The following is a 19,124-nucleotide window of genomic DNA, read 5'->3' as shown; positions in this document are numbered from 1 at the left end:
AAATGCAAATTGTCCTTTAATTAAATAATGCCATTCTCAAGTGATATAGAACAGTCATCTTGACAGGATTACTTCTTTTGTATAAATATTTATAAATTAAAAATGTTTCTAGGTATGCCAAAGAGCTGCAAATCATACAGCAAATCTTACAACAGCAGCTTAATGCCTACTTTAAAAAAAAAAAAAAAAAGCACTAAAATCCTCTTCCAATGAAAGCCATTTATTTCTCTGGTGTAAGTGAACAAGGTCACTGAGACATTTGCCTCGCTTAGAACAATGTAAATAACAACAATGCATATACATTTTAAGTTGGGGAGATCATAAAAGTTAGGACATAATCATCTTCTGATGCAGTAAGAAAATAAATAAATAAAAATTAAACACTGTAACCTGATGTTTGATATTGACAAATCAGTAGTGTCAACTTCACATATGAAGTACAGTAGAGTCTGATTCCTTTTTAAAATGTTCAATATGTCATGGCATTTGGGCTAAAGACCTTTAGAATATTAAGTGTTTCCTTTTTTGCTTAAAGGAATGTGATCCAATCACCATCAAGCTGCTATGGTAATTAATTTGAAGCTGGGGTGATGTGACCTTTTGGTCCATGGCACAAGTTACATCTATCACATTTCTGTCAAACAAACCTGGCGAGATTTCATGTTCATATACTACAATACACACTGACCAAGCTGTCAGTCCCTCACAGTTTTTTAGAAAAATATCTACATTTGTCCTTATGGATGTCAAAATGTTACACCATCATTTGTTTTAAAAAAGAAAAAAAAAGAAAGAAAAGATGCACATTCATACTGTGAAGTCATTAGGAAAATACTCTTGCAAGTAAACTATAGAAAGATAAAATACACTTCAAAAGTATGTGGGTTGTTTGTTTACAATATTCTATAAAGTGCAGAGAAATCCTAAGTAGGGGAAGCTACCCCAGAACGAGTTTAATACAGCAGCTTTTGCATAGCAACACTCAGAGGAGGCTGGATGTGTCCGTTTCCTCAAGAGAGGGATGGAAGAGGTTCTTCAGATTCAGACTGTGGCGTGGCCATGAGTCTGCCTTCTTCAGGAATGGTTGCTGAGGCCAAATCTCCATTAAGGGTGTTTCCTGAACAGTGAAGAGGGCCTGTGAAAAGTGATTGGCAAGTTAAACATCTAAGCACTGCTGACTCCAGGCTGACTCTAGATGTGAAAGAACATCTCGGGTCTGTTCAGAGAAACAAAATTCTACCAGTTTCCTTTGCTCATCTGACAGAGAAACTCGTTTTCCTACCATTGAGAGTTGTTAGGAGAAACTTCAGTGTCCCTGAGAGAAATGATGTCATTCGCCGAGGCAGGGATTTGTTTTGGACACTGCCAGAAGCAAGGCTGGCACATTCCGTGCCATCAACCTGTTGAAATGAATTTAACCTAGCTACTGCTTTTTCAGCCTGATGGTCTTAGGCTGTTAGTAACTTCCTGTGAACAAAGACCCAAAAAACGTTATGTGATTTTTCCAAGATCACACTTTAGTCACAGAACGGAGCCTTTCTGAGCAAAGCTAGCAAGACTTCTTATGTGGGAAGTTCTCCTTTCCACATGGCTCACAGCTGCCAGTGAAGCTAAGGGGGACAGAGCCTAGTAGCATCCCATTCCAGAGTAGTTACACTTCCACAGGCTGCTTGAATTTACCAAGGCTCCCCTGCTCCTTGGTTTTCTTTTATTGTATTTATTTATTTACTTACTTTCTTAGGCTTCCTGCTTTGAGACAACAACGTCTCAGTCTACAGCCTAGGGTAGGGTGGCCTAGAATTCAGGATACACCCCCAACCAACCTCAAACTCACAACAATCCGCCTCCCAAGAGCCACCACACCTGGTATTGTTTTACTTTTCTGATCTTCAAAAGCAAATTTTCAAAACCAAAAGCACCTTACAAGAAGAGTATTGTCATGTAACAAGTTTTGGCTGGACCAGAGTGGGAGCTCAGTGGCAGACAACACTCAGGAGGCCCTGGGTTCAGAATAAATCAGGCATGGTGTGATTTTTGTCTGTGATCCCAGCAGTCAGGAGGCAGAAGCAGGACGATCAGGAATTCAGTCAACCTCCAATGCAGAGTTCAAATCAAGACCAACCTGGGCTACATGATACTGTCTCAAAAAAATTTGTCTGCCAGGCATGGTGGCGCACGCCTTTAATCCCAGCACTCGGGAGGCAGAGGCAGGCGGATCTCTGTGAGTTCAAGGCCAGCCTGGTCTACAGAGTGAGTTCAAGACAGCCAGGGCTACACAGAGAAACCCTGTCTCAAAACATGTCCCTTCTCCCAAAAAAGAAAGCAAGCAAAGAGTAATGTAAGATTACCAACTCAACCCTGCCCTGCCCCGCCTCACACATGTAAATCCACATATGCTTCACACGCGAATATATTAAAAGAAGAAAAAGTAAATTTTAAAAAATGTATTTGAAAGTGGCCAAAACGGCTGTGTTTGGAATCATCTGCATTGGCAGCAAGACCACATCCTCCTGCACCGGAGCCTGCCTAAGAGTCTGGGTAAGTAAGAAAAGGCTAGCACTGCTGGCTCATCTCCCTCTCTGACCTGGCTGTCTGGAGACACGAACCACCATGTATGGTGTCATTTCGGCAGGGAAATCAGATCCACATTCCAGTGAACTCTCCCACATGCTCCACGGGAGGTAAGGACTCTAACAGGTGACAGTCTATTCACTGAGATGTCAGCGTAAAATGACATCTGTGTTCCCTGGAAACCACGGTCCTTGCAATCAAGTGAGTTACACCCTGACACACTGTGAAAGACCCTGCTCCTTAGAGAAAAGCACAAATCTTAACAACAGGGGAGAAAGGTACAGGGATCAGTGTTGTCAAAACCACACAAGATTACTACTTTCTTTAGCCATTTTAAGGCAGATAAATAATTTAGCATAGCTGATTTTCCTGATTTTTGACCTTTATTTCCTCTAGAATTCTACCTACAAGTAATGATTTTTCTGTAATACTTTGAAATGGAAACGTTGTGGTAATAAAGACATAGTCAATAAACCTGTCTCCAAGATAAAGTATCTACCAATGATCTCCAGCACCTCTTAACAGAATAACAAAGCTATTGGAGAGAGAATGTATGAGCAGCTGTGGGCTGTGGGGGGGTTCACTTCTCTCTGAGGAATTCACCGAAGAGCAAAGTACAGTGTTCCAATGACAGTGTATTTCAGTCCCAGAAACTACAAGAACCTGGGGTAGTTGTGCTGAAGTGGCCGAAGAGACAGAAACTGTGGAACTCACTCTCTGGGTCTTCAGGGGGCACGTCATTACAGGAGTCTGTGTCCGAGTAGGTTCTGTGGCGTCGCTGAGGTCGGTGAAGGGAGGAGGCCGCTTCTTTGATGGAGCAGCTGCTCCTGCACGTTAAATAAAAAGCGTTAAGCTGTGGGCATTGAACAATGAAAAGACCCTTTCTTGACTGCGATTTTAAATGGCTTCCCTTTAAGGCCAAGCGTGGTGGTGCTCACCTACAATCCTAGCACTCTGGAGGCAGAGGCAGGAGGATCTCTGTGAGTTTGAGACCAGCCTGGTCTACATAGCAAATTCCACAACAGTCCAGGCTACACAGAGAAACCCTGTCTCGAAAAACCAAGTGAGAAACTCTTCTGACGCTGAATCTCTTACGTTAATTAGCAACATGCTACTCACTCAGAAGGGAAGTGTGCAGGCAACTGGGTCTGCCTGGAACGCAGGCAGCAACTCAGAGGCCATGTTCTAAATGAGAAAGGAGTCCGAAGACATGCTTCTAGGGCGAGGGGCCAGTGAGGCAGTTGACAGAAGTTGTGTGCAAATATCTGAGAACTGTCACAGGCTACACAAGTGCCTATGTCTAATGTCAACCTTTACCTGACGACAGAGCAGACGGGAGGCGGACGCCAAGAGTTTAGAAATGTTCAGATGTAAACTCACTGACAGCAGAGACAGAAGGTAAAAATGGTGCAATGGAGGCTGGAAAAAAACAACTCTCATGGCTATGGAGCTTAGTGGGTAGGGTGTTTATGTAGCATGCACAAAGCCCTGAGTCTGAACCCCCAGCACTGCATTAACCAGGCCTGCTGGCTCACACCTTACCCCATGCACTGAGGGGGTCAAGGCAAAAGGATTAGGATGAGGCATGCTGGACTATGTCCAGTTTTGAGGCCAGCCTGTGCTACATAAGGCCCTGTCACCAAAACAAGTGTTTTTAAAAATCAGTCTAGGAGCTGGAGAGACAGCTCAGCAGTTAAGAGCACTGGCTCCAGCTGGGCACTGGCGGCGCACGCCTTTAATCCCAGCACTCAGGAGGCAGAGCCAGGCGGATCTCTGTGAGTTTGAGGCTAGCCTGGTCTACACAGTGAGTTCCAGGACAGGCACCAAAACTACACAGAGAAACCCTGTCTCAAAAAACCAAAAAAAAAAAGTACTGGCTCCTACACCTTCCAGTCTAACCATGCAAACCCAGAAGCAAATCACTACCACCTAACAGCACCTCAGCTTCTGTTTTATGATGGCTCAACATCAAAGAAAAATATTACTTATTAGCCTTTTTACAACTTATTGTCCAAGGAACAAAGGACAAAATACAGCTTAGAAACCTTGTCTTTCTATCACCAAAATAAATGTTTGTTGCCAAATGACTTAGCTTCCACTACTCTGTAAAGTTCAGCTGTTAAAATGCTTTAGACCCTGACAGAGCTGGGTATATATAAGTTACTGGTTTACTCTGAGCAGATCAACTCAACAAGGATTATGTAATTACCGGAGGAAAAGGCTCAGTACTTAATAGTCAGCATAGAGAGAGATGCTGAAGAAAATTAATTTCATCACTTTCCAAAGAACAAGAGGACAAGCCTAGCGACTGAGGAGAGCACGTCTAGTGACGTGCAGGGCGCCAGGAGCTCGGACACTGGCAGGGCCCACCTGGAAGGGGGACTTTTTACAGTATTGATATGAATACGGCTTTCTCTCTTTGTGTGAGCTCTTTCTCAGTGACCGCCCGGCATGAACACATGGTACTATAAAGAGCTGAGATAAAACGTCCTCAGTTGTGAACACTCAAATACAAACTTCTCTCTTCTCTCTAGCCACTTGATTTATTTCATTAATTTTTTTAAGCAAAATGTATTGTTTGGTGGCAAGGACATTTGCCTACTGAGTCTTCTCATTGGCTTACACTTGTGGACGAATTTCTGGATCTATTTCAAAAAACCAGAGCCACGACAGCAGGCATGGCGCCAGCTTTGTGTTAATCCAGACATGTAAGTTTCCTTTCCTCAGCCCTTTCTGAACTCAGCCCCTGACACACGAACTAACAAGCAATACACAGAAAGCTGTTGTGAGAACCCAAACCAAACAGGCCCACTCCACAGAGCTGGCGTCCACAATGGCTGGTGTGGGCCTCAAGAACTCCCCCAAGGAAGCATCATCCAGACAGAATTTAGTCAGAAGAAATGGTGAGTCTACCTCTCTGAACTGCAGGAACCAGGGTGGCTGGCGGAACGCTTCATCTAGAAATGGAAAAGAGAAGAAAAGAAAAGACCTTAGCTCAATGTTTAGTCAAAGAGAATAATGCACCTCCAATTTATTATCAAAATTAACACAAATTGATTCAGAGAAACAGATGCCTGGACAAGACATTTATCTCTTACGGACTCAAGGAACAACCTAAACACAATGTCAAACTTTCTCTCTAATAACTATTAACTGAAAATTTCTCAACATATACCGCAAAAAATAAGCTTCTAATTATCTATGTGTGTGTTACATAATATGATAAAGCATAAAGAATAGTATATACATAACTAATCTAAGTCATTTTTAATAATAAAAAAGAGTATCTAGCAAACCAGAAAATACTCTTAACAAATGTCCTTTTCTCCATGTTCTAAAGAGTACAAGTAGAATGTGGCGATAAAGCTTCTCTCTGCCACTCCACTCAGGCAGCTTCCTGTGAGTGCAGCTTTCATGGAGGGCAACAATAGTAAGTCTAGTCTCTAAAGAACTCAGAAAAACCCTAAACCTCAAGTAGGTTTCTAAAGCATTTATTTAAGCAACCAACAGGCTGAGGATATAAGCTCAGGGAGTGTTTGCCCACCATACACAGGTAAGACCAAGCCTTGAAACTGTGAAAGTAGAAATGACATGTTAAAAGGAAAAAGCAGAATGTATAATAAATATGGTGAACACAAAACATAATTTAGAAGATCCAACTTGTCCACCAAAAACTAGAGGGCAGCCCAAGGAAAACCATTATTTCAGCCTAACAAGGTAACAGAGACGCTGTCATACTAAAGTTTTAGCACGCTTTACATACATGGGCCCACATCTACCATGCTGTATAAATGCCTTCTGAATGTGCACCTTCAGCTGCCAGCGGACGGGAGTCCAGTTGAAGTGATGACAGGTATTTCTAGTCCAAAGGCTACAGGATGGTATGAAGATGCAGCTTGACACTACACGCTCTTTCACAGTAACTTCCCTCCGAGGGACTGGGGAGACGGCTCAGCATTCAGCAGCTTGTGTGAACGCTGCTCACAGACAGGACCTGAGTTTGCTTCCCAGAACCCACACCAAGTAGCTCACAACCACCTGTAACCCAGTTCCCAGGGGATCTGACACCCTACTTCTGGCCCCTACGATATGCTCAGCATGAAAGAGGGGCTGAGAAATCCTAGCAAAGGATCCTTGCTAGATTGAGACAGAAAAACCTCCTTCACTAAATCAATGGAAACTTCCCTAGTTCATCTGACCAAAATACTTACTTTACAGACTCTATCAGTCCAATGTTCATCGATGAAGACAAGTCTTAAATAACTGTAGGCCATGCCCTTACTCCCTCTGTACAACTGAACTCTCTGGGTGGTTGGGAGAACACAGGAGTGAGCTGGGCCCTCTTCTCACCAGGCTCATCCAGGAATGGTGAAAACAGCCAGATGCGTGCCTCCTCCTACCAACAGGCTCCTGAGCATACTTCAAGGAAAACAACGCCATGCTCGCAAACCTTATCTCAGCAGAGGCTCCTCACGGCATGCCAGAGCAAACTGAATAGCAGGAAAAGCACAGGGAGTTCACCACCTCCAGCAAAGAGGTCTTGGTGTGCAGAGTAATCAAGAAGCTAACATTAAGCACCTCCCATGAAACGGCTCAGATCCTTCACAATGACCTCCTGACACAGAAGACATTCCACGGATGAAGAGCCAGAGCAGTTAAGTAACTTTCCTACTCAGAATTCAAATACAAATGCTGACTGCAGAAGAGTTCTCACTGGACATTTCAAGCTTTAACAGTACCCCTCCGGAGTCAAACATCACTCTATTACAAAGCTTTTATCAAGCACACAGGTGTGCCTCTCCTGCAACACAGACTATATATAACACCTTCTGGACACAAGGGCAGGGCAGGCCATTCTCAGGCCCTTCAAAGTGGAGAGACCAAGGCATTACTGCATGTGCTGAGCTCCGCAGCTGAGAGGACCCATTACCAGCACAGACAAAAGCAATTCAATCTGTGGACTACACCCTCCCCACTTCCCATTTCCACTCTTACAAAGAAAAGAAAAAGAAGAGAGGTTGAGACTGTGGCTTGTCGGTAAAGTGCCTGCCCCTAAAGATTTGAGTTCAGATCATCAGCACTCTGCAACTTCACACAGGGAAGGAGACAGGCATAGGGGTGTGCATCTGCAACCCCACACAGGGAAGGAGACAGGCATGGTGGTGTGCATCTGCAACCCCACACAGGGAAGGAGACAGGCATGGTGGTGTGCATCTGCAACCTCACACAGGGAAGGAGACAGGCATGGGGGTGTGCATCTGTAACCACATACAGGGAAGAAGACAGGCATGGGGGTGTGTATCTGTAACCACATACAGGGAAGGAAATTGATGCCCAGAGCTCACCCGTCTAGACTACTGATGAGCTCCAGGTTCAGTGAGAGACTCTGTCTCAAAACGTAAGATAGAGAGTCTCAAAACGTAAGATAGAAAGAGAGCAACAGAACACCCCTGACAATGAACTCCAATCTACATGCACAAGCACATGCACACACACACCACACACACACACAACACACAAACAATACACTCACACCACAAAACAATTCATTTTAATTTAGTGTAAATACATTTATATTCCTAGAATAAAAACAAGAAGTTCCAACCATCTGAACAGGAGAAGGCGACACAGGAGAAACCAAGGGATCCGGATGAGGCAGTTGAAACATCTCAGGTTTAAACTTGGCATTTGCTATCTTCACACATTCCTCCAGGGTTGTGATGAATGTATTACAGGTGGCACTAAGCAAGGAAGAGGCTTCATTCATGTTCTGGAAAATCACAAATGAAGACTGAGCAGACTCATACTCAACCATGAAATCAGGCACATCCCGAGAATCAAGTGAAAAAATTAAATTGAAGCTAAGACCTTATCACTAAAAGAAAAAAAAACAAACCAGAAGTTATCTACTGTACTCATGCAACTGGCCCAGAGAACAAAGGCCAGAACGCTTCTTCCTAAGCCTCATCTCCAAACTACTGAGTGGCTGCAGAGACAAGCCCTGACTCCCTGGAGACTCCAGCTGCTTGGATGCTTGCCTCTAGCACAGAGACAGATTTCAGAGAGCCCTGTGGAGGCTACAGCAGGAAGCTCTGAACAACTGCACGGAAGGAACTCTGTGATGACCTTTCCATCATCCTATGGAGTGGCGAAGGATACCCCCAGGGCGGTAGAGGGTGCAGTCTGATCCCAAGCAAATGGGACCCCTTTGCAGTACCTCTACACTGGGAGATGAATGACTCTCGTCGTGGTGAACAAATTCCTGGATTGTATGAACCTGCTGCATTAGGAGGTCACAGTAGAGGCGAAGTTCAGACATTTTGGTTTTCAGAGATTCACTGGTCTCACTTATTTCTAAAAGAAACACACACCAATATCCAATTACATCATTTTCATATTCTTTGGTATTACAATAAAACAACCGTTTTAAAAGCAGACAACAGAAGCTAAGGAAAAGGCTCAGTCGACAACACATTTGATGCATAAACCTGAGGACCAAAGGTGGATCTTTACAACCCACATACACATGTTGGGCCCAGGGTGTAGTGGGTAGCCATTCCAGCTTTGATCTGGAAGTTCCAAGCCCCACTCAGACTTCGGCAACTGTCATGCCAAAAAAGGCGGAGCCAAGGGAGGCGCCTGGAGACCCGAGATCTGGATGGACTGCGCTCTCACTCGGTTCCGGGGACCCTGGACTGTGGAGGTGGGCCAAGCAGAGCTTCAGAGAACACCGCTGGACTGCGATACACCTTCCCCAGACCCCGCGACCTACCTATCCCTTAATTTGTAAGTTACGCCATTAAATAAATCTCCTTTTAACTACGTGGAGTGGCCTTAATAATTTCACCAATACCAGGGGTGGTCTGTAGCCCTAGCACTGGGAAGGTGAAGGCTGCAGGACCCTTGGGGTTCACTGGCCAGCTAGTGTACCCCTATCCTTGAGCTCCAGGTTCAGCTGAAGATCCTGTTAGAAAAATAAGGTGGAGAACAGCCAAGGAGCACTTCCAAGATAAGCCTCTGGCCTCCACATGTCCACGTGCCCACACACAACATGCACGCACGCACGCACATATGCACACAGGCAACAAACACAAATTGTGTTACAGCTTGAGATGAGAAATCTTCGAAACGGAATCATAAGACCCTAAGAAATACTTCTTCCTCTTTACATAATTCAGGAGAGACAACTGATCGTCACACGTCTGCTATGAAGTTTATGCAGGCTGATTTCCATAGGTAAGTGATGATTGTTATTTATTTACTTAATTTTACATTGTTTAGGGATGGGGAGGGGAGGGAGAGAGAATGTGCGTGTGCGTTGTGTGTGTGTGTGTGTGTGTGTGTGTGTGTGTGTGTGTGTGTGTGTGTGACACACACAAGCACATGTCAGGACACACGTGGAGAGGGCAGAAGACTTATCTCAGAAGTTGCTGCTTCTCCTGCCACCTTGTGAGACCCAGGGACTGCACTCAGGTCACCAGGCTTGTGCATGAGCGTCTCTAATCACTGAGACACCCTATTAGCCTGGTCACTGGGCGTTTTAACACCCAGCATTTCCACTCCATTACTAATTTTCTCCCCTGTGAAACCTGCATTTCTACTCTTGGGAGATAGCTTTTGTCTTTTTCTTATACACATTTTTCTCCAGCTCTAATATTAATTTTACTTTTAATATATAGATTGATAATGTTAAAGTTTTTTTTGTTTTCTGGTTTTTGTTTTTTTCCAAGACAGGGTTTCTCTGTGTAGCTTTGCGCCTTTCCTGGAACTCACTCTATAGCCCAGGCTGGCCTCGAACTCACAGAGATCCACAAGCCTCTGCCTCCTGAGTGCTGGGATTAAAGGCGTGCGCCACCATTGCCCGGCAATGTTAAAATTTTAGTATATTAAAGACAGTATTTCATCTACCTATGTAACACAAATGCTTCTCTACCTATCAGCTCCCCCTAGTTTTCTTCACTGTATGTTTTAGCATATAGAAGTTGCTGGCTTTTAGGTAAGAAAAGCTACTCCACGGAAACATCTATTAATTCTCTTCCTTTGGGTTCCATTTTCACATTTAACTGTTCTTGGAATTTTTAATACAGCACTCACTTTCTTCTCCTTAGTGACTCTGGACAAACTACATTTCCAGCCAGCATCTCAGCTGTTCACCGGCCATTATCTTTTAAAGTAGACATAAAAGCTGCGGAGGAAGGAAAACAGCGGCCACATAGCAGATGCTGGTCTTTCAGAAGAGGCTGAGCCAGGCCAGGGGTGCTGTTGCTTCCTGGCAGAAAACACAGCAGAGCAGCACTCTGCACTGACCTAAACCAATTCTTGTGCAAATTCACGTGCATTCCTCTTCTTGGGAGGGTACAGGGGGTGCTGCACATGTGTGTGGTACCATGCACACACGGGTGCACAGATGTCAAGGCCAGAGGCTGACATCAGGCGCCTCTCCTTGATTTCTCTTTTACTTTATTAACGGAAGCAGGGTCTCTCACTCAGCCTGGAGCATCCCATTCAGCCAGTCTAGCTAGCTGGCTTGCCTCTGCAGTCTCCTGCATCCACATAGCAGGCAGCCACACCCATCAGTAGGTAAGATTCTTTTTATGTGGATTCTGGAGTCCACACTCCAGCTCTCAAGCACTTCATTCACTGAGCCCACCTCTCCAGCCCACTCCATTAAAAGTGTGTGTGTGTGTGTGTGTGTGTGTGTGTGTGTGTGTGTGTGTGTGTATTATACACAGCACTAGTTTATCCTTTTAAGTGTACAGTTCAGTGATATTAAGAACATTCAAATGCTGTGCAACCATGACCATTGTTCACCTAGATATTTTTATTTTTCCCAACAGAAACTCTGTACCCACTAAACACTAACCTGTGCCTCCTCCACGTAGGCACTAACACCAATATTTTACTTTCTTTTTTTTTTCTACTTTACTTTCTTTTTTCTACTTTATTTACCTATTTAGACAGTCTCATTATGTAGCCACAACTAGCTTCAAACTCAAAATCCTCCTGCCTCAGAATCCTAACTGAGTGTGCATCACCACTTGGGTCCATTCTCCTTTCTGTCTATAGAAATCTCATGACCCTTATTATGTGAAATGAGTGCAATCAGTGCTTCTCTTTTTGCGACAGGCTTATTTCACTCAGACATGTCATTAAAGTTATCATGTTGTAGCATGTGCCAGAATTCCCTTCCCTTAAGGATGAATAATATTCCACTGTACAGGCACCACATCTGTTTATTTATTCAGGTAGCTCTAGAAATTTGGATTGAGCCTATCTTTTGGCTACTTCTTATCCTAATCTTAGCCACACTTTATCAATAATTTCTTTAATATAGCTGAATAACATTATAAATTCCTGCATTTTCTATCACCTACAATTCAGTGTTTTCACTAAACTAACTTAATGTTGTTTTTAACTTTTAAAAATTCTTTATATGCATACATGTATACAAACGCACAAGCTCAAGAGTCAGCCTCTGGAAGAGTGTCCCCCTTTTTAAGATGGGGTCTCTCACTGACCTGGAGCTCCAAAAGTAAGCTAGGCTGGCTGTCCAGTGAGCCTCAGGGGTCCTCTGGTCTCTAGCTCATCAGGCTGGGATTATAAGCATGAGCCACCATAACTGGCTCTTGACATGAGCGCCGGGCGCTGAACTCAGGTCCTTGTCCTCCTGCTTTATCAACGGCCATTTAACCACAGTTTCCCACACCACTAGACTCCCTTGCAAACACTTTACTGGCCTCAGAATGTATCAGCTGACTGAAGCACTAGCTTACCAACTGATTCTCCTAAACTTAGACCTTCAAGTTGTTTACAGAGTTCTTACTATGGCGATCTACTGATATAAGTCTTCTAAATTACTACTTTCCTTCTGGTTACTTACGGAGAGTGGACAGGCTCATTTATGCCTAGAAAGCCGTTAGGACAGGAAACCTGTAAAAATCACCTTTCTCTTTCGCAGCCCTAGTATCAGTCAGACACGCTTTGGAGCTCCCCAGGGCGACCAGCCACCTCTGTCTCTCGGCGGCATTTACTGCCTTCATATAGAAATGCTGCTCTCCTGGAATGATCAATTCCATTCTTGTGTTGTCCGCTGGGTGGACTGCGATGACACAAAGAAGGAAGACAGTTACAGACTCAAAGCATTTGGAGGGGTCACACCACGTAGTATGAGAGGCTGCACAGACTTAAACCAGGACACCCAACACAACCAGGGCCACTCTCTGAGAAGCCCCAGAGGCACCGTGGAAACCACCATCTCCCTAACACCCAAGGTGGCCATGGTACCAAAGCAATGCCAGCATATGACAGTAAAACAGACGACTCACTTACTCACACTAGAATTTCAACACTGCCATCTGAGCAAAGACAGTTAAAAAATGATGTTTCCAAAATATCACTTCCGGGAGAAGGGGTTGGTAGATGGGGGCCACACCAACGAGATCACTAAACCCAAATACAAAGCATTCCTCAGAGAAATTAAATACCAAGTTCAATACAGGGAGGTGGATTATAGCAGATCTTTAATTTTCATTTGTTTGGCATTTACTTGCTTATTAATCTGTCTGCCTGTGACAAGGTCTTACTATGTAGCTGAGGCTGGCCTGGAACTCACTACAAAAACTAGGCTATCTCAAACTTTCTTCTAAGCTCTCCAGGCCAGCCTAGGCTACACACAGAGGGAGAGAAGGAGGGAGGGAGGGAGAGAGAGAGGGAGGGAGGGAGGAGGGAGGGAGGGAGGGAAGAAGGGAGGGAAGAAGGGAGGGAAGAAGGGAGGGAAGAAGGAAAGAAGGAAGGGGAAACCTTTCTTCCCTCCTTGGCTTATCTTACTTAGAATTACCATAAAATCATGCCAAAGTAGACTCTAGCCCTGGAAAATGTAGCTCACTGCATTAATCTCAAATAAGCAAATAGACAGGACAAGAGGATGCCTCTGGGTATTTGGTGGCTTTGAGCAAGCCCTCATGCAGGACTGAAGAACTCAAGTGACGGGACATGAAAAAGGCCTGGGGGGACTAAACATTAATTCCTCCGGTGCCGTGTCCCTTTCGGCTCCCCTTAAGAACCGAAATCTCCTCATTATCACTCTATCTGATCTCATTCTACCCACCCTCATCCCCACACCTCAGCCACACATGGTATGTGTGTTTTCACGTCTCCAGGAAAATCAGACCGGGACCTACTACTCTATTATTCCCCTTTTGGAAGAAAAGGAAACCATCTGTGTTACCCACAAACGCTCAGCTGCAGTCAGCAAGTCGCCAAGCTTTTAACTTCTACTCTGCACTTTATCAAGACCCCACAGAGACGGCCTGCTTCATCTACAGAGCTCAGCTTCGACCTTTCTGAAATCTTTCCACGAGGGTGAAACAGAAAGTATCTAGACACTACAAGACATGATCTATCAAGTCTAACAGGAAAAAGCATGAGAAGCTTCAACGCAGGAAACATTTACAGAGGGGGGAATATCAATACTGGTAATACTGGTAATACTGTTAAACGCTATCCTCGATGCCTTAAAAAGAGGATCTGAAAATAAGAAGACGGTCAGCACACACGTATTTCCCTCATTTGACGCAGACTCTAGAGCCCCGTGGCTCCTCACCTTTAATCTCACAAACCGCCATCTTTATACTTCCTTTACTCCCTTTGCAGACATCATCCTGTGAGTCATAGTAGGACAGGATTCCATTATCTAGAACAAACCATCGAGGCTGCCAACCTGTGGAGGCCAGAAATCCAAACAGGTTAATAAATTACTTTTACCTCATAAAAAAAAACTGATTTCAGCCATGCCACATTAATTCCGGACTCTCAGAAACAGTCACACAATGAAATTTTTAATGGCCAACACTTGCCCAAAATGTCCTGCGATCTTTGGCTAGATAAGAAAGGACTATTTTTGTTCTAACTCACAACCTTGTCTTTAACATCCCAAAGGATGTAGCCCCAACCACAGCTCCACCCAAGCACAGCATAACTGCCCCTTTTCATGTAGGAGAACAGATTATAATGGAGAAATATCATTTCTTTTCCAAAATGTTTGGAACTAGTAGTGTTTCAGATGTTGGATTTTGGATTTGCAAATGCATAATGAGAAATAAGAAGAATGGGACCCAATCTAAACATGAAATTCACACCACCTCACCTACAAGTAATTTTATGTAATAGTTTTGTTTCTGGCTGTGCCCTATGGAACGAAGTCAGGTGGGGCACGTTCCACTTGTGAGTGTCCCTCCAGGACTTACAAATCTTTGGGTTTGGGAGCATTTCAGATTAAAGCTGCTCATCTCGGAAAAAAAACTACAGAAAACAGAGGTTTTGCCTCAGTTCTGTTACCATTCTTGACGGCTAACCTAGAGTAAATATTTTCATCCCAATAAGTCTCCAAAATTCTTTCTTCAAAACAAGTGGCCTGAACAAGTGAAAGCGAAAGAAATTCCCCCCCACCCCCACCCTCCTTCCCTTCTCTGATGCTAAGGCAGAAATGCTGCAAACTTCACTCACTCAGCTCACTGACATTTCCTCAGCAGTTAACGCATACACCCATCAGACTTGGTTCAAAGGCAAAGTCTGTATGTAACCAGGAGTGATGGCTTTCCTCTTCATGCCTCTTGAGAGCCAAACTCATGTGCCCTGGAATCTTATCAAGCATGGTACAAATAGACGGCAGGTTATCGACTGACAACCTGGTGACCATGCTGGAAGCAGTGGGACTGTCCTTACTCTTTCCACAAGAACACCGAGTTGGCACAAACAGGTTCAATTTTACCTTCTATACCTTGCTTAGCAAGACGAGGGATGTTACACCCACCTGTTCAAAAAGACAAACCAAGCAAACTTCAGGCCCCAGGAAAACACATTTGTGTAAACACTGCATTCCCTAGGGAGGGCTGCCAGAGAAGGAGGACTCTTTTGGTATTTGGACATTATCTTGTTCCTCACTGCACAAAGATACCCTAACATACAATAGGTGCTTTTTAAAAAAAACAGATGCGTTCCTCAAGGCTACAGCGGTTGCTAGGCCGTTGAGAGCTGACACTGCTCTTCTGGAGGATCCAGGTTCAGTGCCCAGCACCCACGTCAGGCGGCTCACAACCACCTGTGACTCCAGCTTGAGGCGCACCCATGCATTCACTCACAGACACACACACATAAGTAAATAATATAAATAAACAAGGAAGAGATGGTGGGGTGGAAGTAATTTAAGTACAGTACTCATGCAGGAAAGTCTAGAAAAATGTAAAACAATGGAAAAATAAAAAAGTCTGTGGGGACAGCACTGGCCGAGCCTGTGCAAGGAAATACAATGAAAATGATTTTTTAGTGTATGTCTACAATGACTAAAAGAATGAATTAATGACTATATTATTTTTCCAAGTACTAATTCACTGTGGCAAATTATAAAGAGGTGGTGGAAATGCAAGCTTCCACCTCAGGTCCACCTAGGCCAGTAACGTAACTTTTGGTCTTTGAAAAGCATTTCTGTGCATTATTGCATTATTATGATGCAACAGCTCCTCGAAGTAAACTGTGAGCAAAACGATTCATTTAGAATTTGGAGGAACTGAGAAAGTCAGGTGGTTGAGTGTATTCACCTAATCAAGCCTGTTAATTATCTCTACCCACCTCTTCGAAGAAATACTTAACCTAACTTTCCCTAACTGGTTCATACTTTCATGGTACAGTAAAAGGATTGGTAGGTTATTTCCTGTTGCAATTTCTACTTTAACAAGCAGTTTTCTCAAACTACTAAATGTTACGGAAACACATGCTGGCCAAGAAAAGTCAGAACTAACACTGTCATTACACTGAAGTCCTTAAAGACCAGCCAGGGTGAACAGCTGCTCGTCCTTCCGACCCGAAAGATACTAAAATAAACGAACACACTGCAGAGCCAACTTTACATTTTTTAAATGGAATCATTCCAAACCAAAGACTTCATTTCAGTCAACTCTACAATGCTTACTAGAAGTTAAGCTAAAATGCACCCTAAAAACTAAAATCTTGGCATGTGCTGGCAACCAGGCCGAGAGATGAGGACACCTCCCACAAGAACACATTTCATCCCAAGTGAAATTTCCCCTTCAATTAGGACTCGTGGCAGTAACTGCTTTGGACCAAGCAGGAAAGACTCCTCTGGCACTACCTCCAAAGACAGAGTGCTTAAAAGTATTTGCACCTCCAAACTCAGAGAGGCTGTGGGACTCTATGCTAACATGCCTCAACCAGCAATCTGTGCTCACAACTGACCAAATGAAAACTCTTAGAAAAACTATCTGCCTAATGTCTTACTGGTTCCAGTAAAAAACGTGTCCATTACATGGTTATTTGGCTTTTTCGTTTGAGCAGAAACCATCAGCGTATTACAAATATTAAGCCGCTCTAACCAGATACGCCTAAGCATTTAGCACTTACAGGGTTTAACCTGCAGATTCCCACAAGATAGGCGGACACGAGTTGAGTGCATCACAGAATGACTACGGGGCTCAATATTTGGCGCAGAATAAGTGGGCAGCAAGTCAAAGACTGACTGTTCCTCGGGACTAAGAATCTGAGTACTGCCCAGACTTCCCTTACCAATGCCAGTCCTACTCTAGTTTGATGAGATCATGAGATTCAGAAGTTGGAAGGTATCTCTGGGATAAAATAGCTAACCACCCAGGCCTTGGCCAACAGGGATCCTGAAAGAATACCACACTTGCCTTTAAATATTGGTTATAGCAGAGATCACAGGATCTGGGTTTAAGGTGTTTTTAAGAAAGGGCTAGACTTCCAATATCACAGGCAGGGGCAGTTTCCAGCGGTTGATCACATTCCTCTCTCTACAAACAGATTTTCTTCTAACTACCTCACCAGGGAAACTTGCCTGCTCCTTCTGTGTGGCCTTTCCAATTATTCCTCACAATGACCCGCATTTCCATGGTGTTGAAATGCGCTTTCCTCCACTACGTCTCACAATTACCCGAATTCCCAAACCTCACTTGAAAACCAATCCCTAAAAACATTCTGAGAATAGCTTCCCAAACCACACCTGATGAGCTCAGACAACCTCAACAAGTGGACTTTCAAACCAGTGGTAAGAAAATGTAAAGGAATATAGAAAACATACCTTAAAATTAAATGATTTGATACACACACACACACACACACACACACACACACCCCAATTAACAAAATGCGAAAGCAGAGACTGTAACGACACACTTAGGGTGAAGGGGGACTGTTCCTGGGGCACAAGGGATGCCATGCAGATGTCTGGTGCGTGTCCCATCCTCGGGATGGTGAGCAGTCTCGAACTCCCCGTCGAAGCGGCCGGGAATGAGCCCCAACAAGGGGCAGAGAGTGGGGAGGATCGGGAGCGCAACTGAGTCCCGAGGCTCGAGAGGAGGTGAGCGAGGACCAGGTGGCCCCCGGCCCCGCGCCGCCCGCCCGGTACCTGTGAGATAGTTGGTCCACTTGTACAGAACCCCCTCCATGCTTCAGAGCCCGGCGCCGCGCATCCTCCTGGCCCGGCGCCGGCCGCGCTGCTGCGGAGGCGCGGGCCCGCAGCCCTCCGCCCCGACCCGGGGGCCCTCAGAGGCCCGGCCGGCGGGCGCCGCGTGCTGCTCGGAGGCCGCGAGGCGCGGACATCCCCAGCGGGAAGGGCGCGGCGACCCCCGGGGCGACCCCAGCGCCCGCCGCCCTCCCGCTCCGCCGCCGCTCCACGAGCCCCGGCGCTGCCCTCCTGCGCGCCCGCCGCCTTCCTTCCCCCCGGGCTCCCGGTTTGTTTTCATTGACCCCGACGTCGCTTTCACTTCCTGGATGAAAGGGGCCGGCTCGGCCCGCGAAACCCCTCCCCGGCGGCGGGGCTCCGGGACGGCCGCGTGCCCGAGGCTGCGCCGCGCGCCCTCGTGGGGCGGCTCGGCGGTCCCCGGCTCCCTGGCTCCCCGGCTCCCCGGCATCCGGACCCTCCGCGCACAAACTCCCGGGTCATCCGGCCCTGGGCGGCGGCCTAACCTCGCCTCTTTCTGATCTTTTTTTTTTTTTTTTTTTTTTTTTTTGTTTGTTTGTTTGTTTTTTGGTTTTTCGAGACAGGGTTTCTCTGTGTAGCATTGCGCCTTTCCTGGAACTCGCTTTGGAGACCAGGCTGGCCTCGAACTCACAGAGATCCGCCTGGCTCTGCCTCCCGAGTGCTGGGATTAAAGGCGTGCGCCACCACCGCCCGGCTGATCTTTTTAAAATAAAATCAAGAGCTGCTCATCCCCCCACACACACACCCCACTTCGCTTCCAGCGATCATACCCAGGGAAAGTAAGAAGTTAGGAAAAGCTGGCAGCAGTGGCAAGGGCCTGTAATCCCAGCACTGTAGAGAAAATGACAAAAGGCCAGCCTGGGCTACAGCGTGAGCCCCTTTCTAATAAGGAAGGGAAAGAGGGATACAGAAGTAGTACACAGCCTGGTGAGGTCCTTCAACGAGGTCTTCATACCAAACATGGAACTAGGGTTGGTGAGGGCTGCAAGCTTCCAGGTAAAGGCTTGCCTCTGGAAGCTTGATGACCTGAAGTACCATTCTG

General features: G+C 45.4%; 1 protein-coding gene across 1 annotated transcript; it reads right to left on the bottom strand.

Annotated features, from left to right (window-relative positions):
* Positions 1–18,240, bottom strand: Plekha3 (pleckstrin homology domain containing A3). Its single transcript, XM_052724566.1, has 8 exons — positions 18,008–18,240; positions 14,174–14,290; positions 12,515–12,670; positions 8,789–8,925; positions 8,177–8,341; positions 5,485–5,528; positions 3,286–3,398; positions 1–1,135 (listed from the first exon to the last, which is right to left on the bottom strand). The coding sequence occupies exons 1-8, from the start codon at positions 18,045–18,047 to the stop codon at positions 1,011–1,013; spliced, it is 897 nt and encodes a 298-aa protein (XP_052580526.1). The 5' UTR covers positions 18,048–18,240; the 3' UTR covers positions 1–1,010.
* Between the last annotated feature and the right edge of the window lie 884 nt (positions 18,241–19,124).

Source organism: Peromyscus californicus, unplaced genomic scaffold (assembly GCF_007827085.1).
Source record: "Peromyscus californicus insignis strain IS unplaced genomic scaffold, ASM782708v3 Scaffold_7__1_contigs__length_154581171, whole genome shotgun sequence".
Lineage (NCBI taxonomy): Eukaryota > Metazoa > Chordata > Mammalia > Rodentia > Cricetidae > Peromyscus > Peromyscus californicus.
The sequence above is the reverse complement of the archived record's forward strand: the minus strand, read 5'-3'. Positions and strand labels throughout refer to the sequence as shown.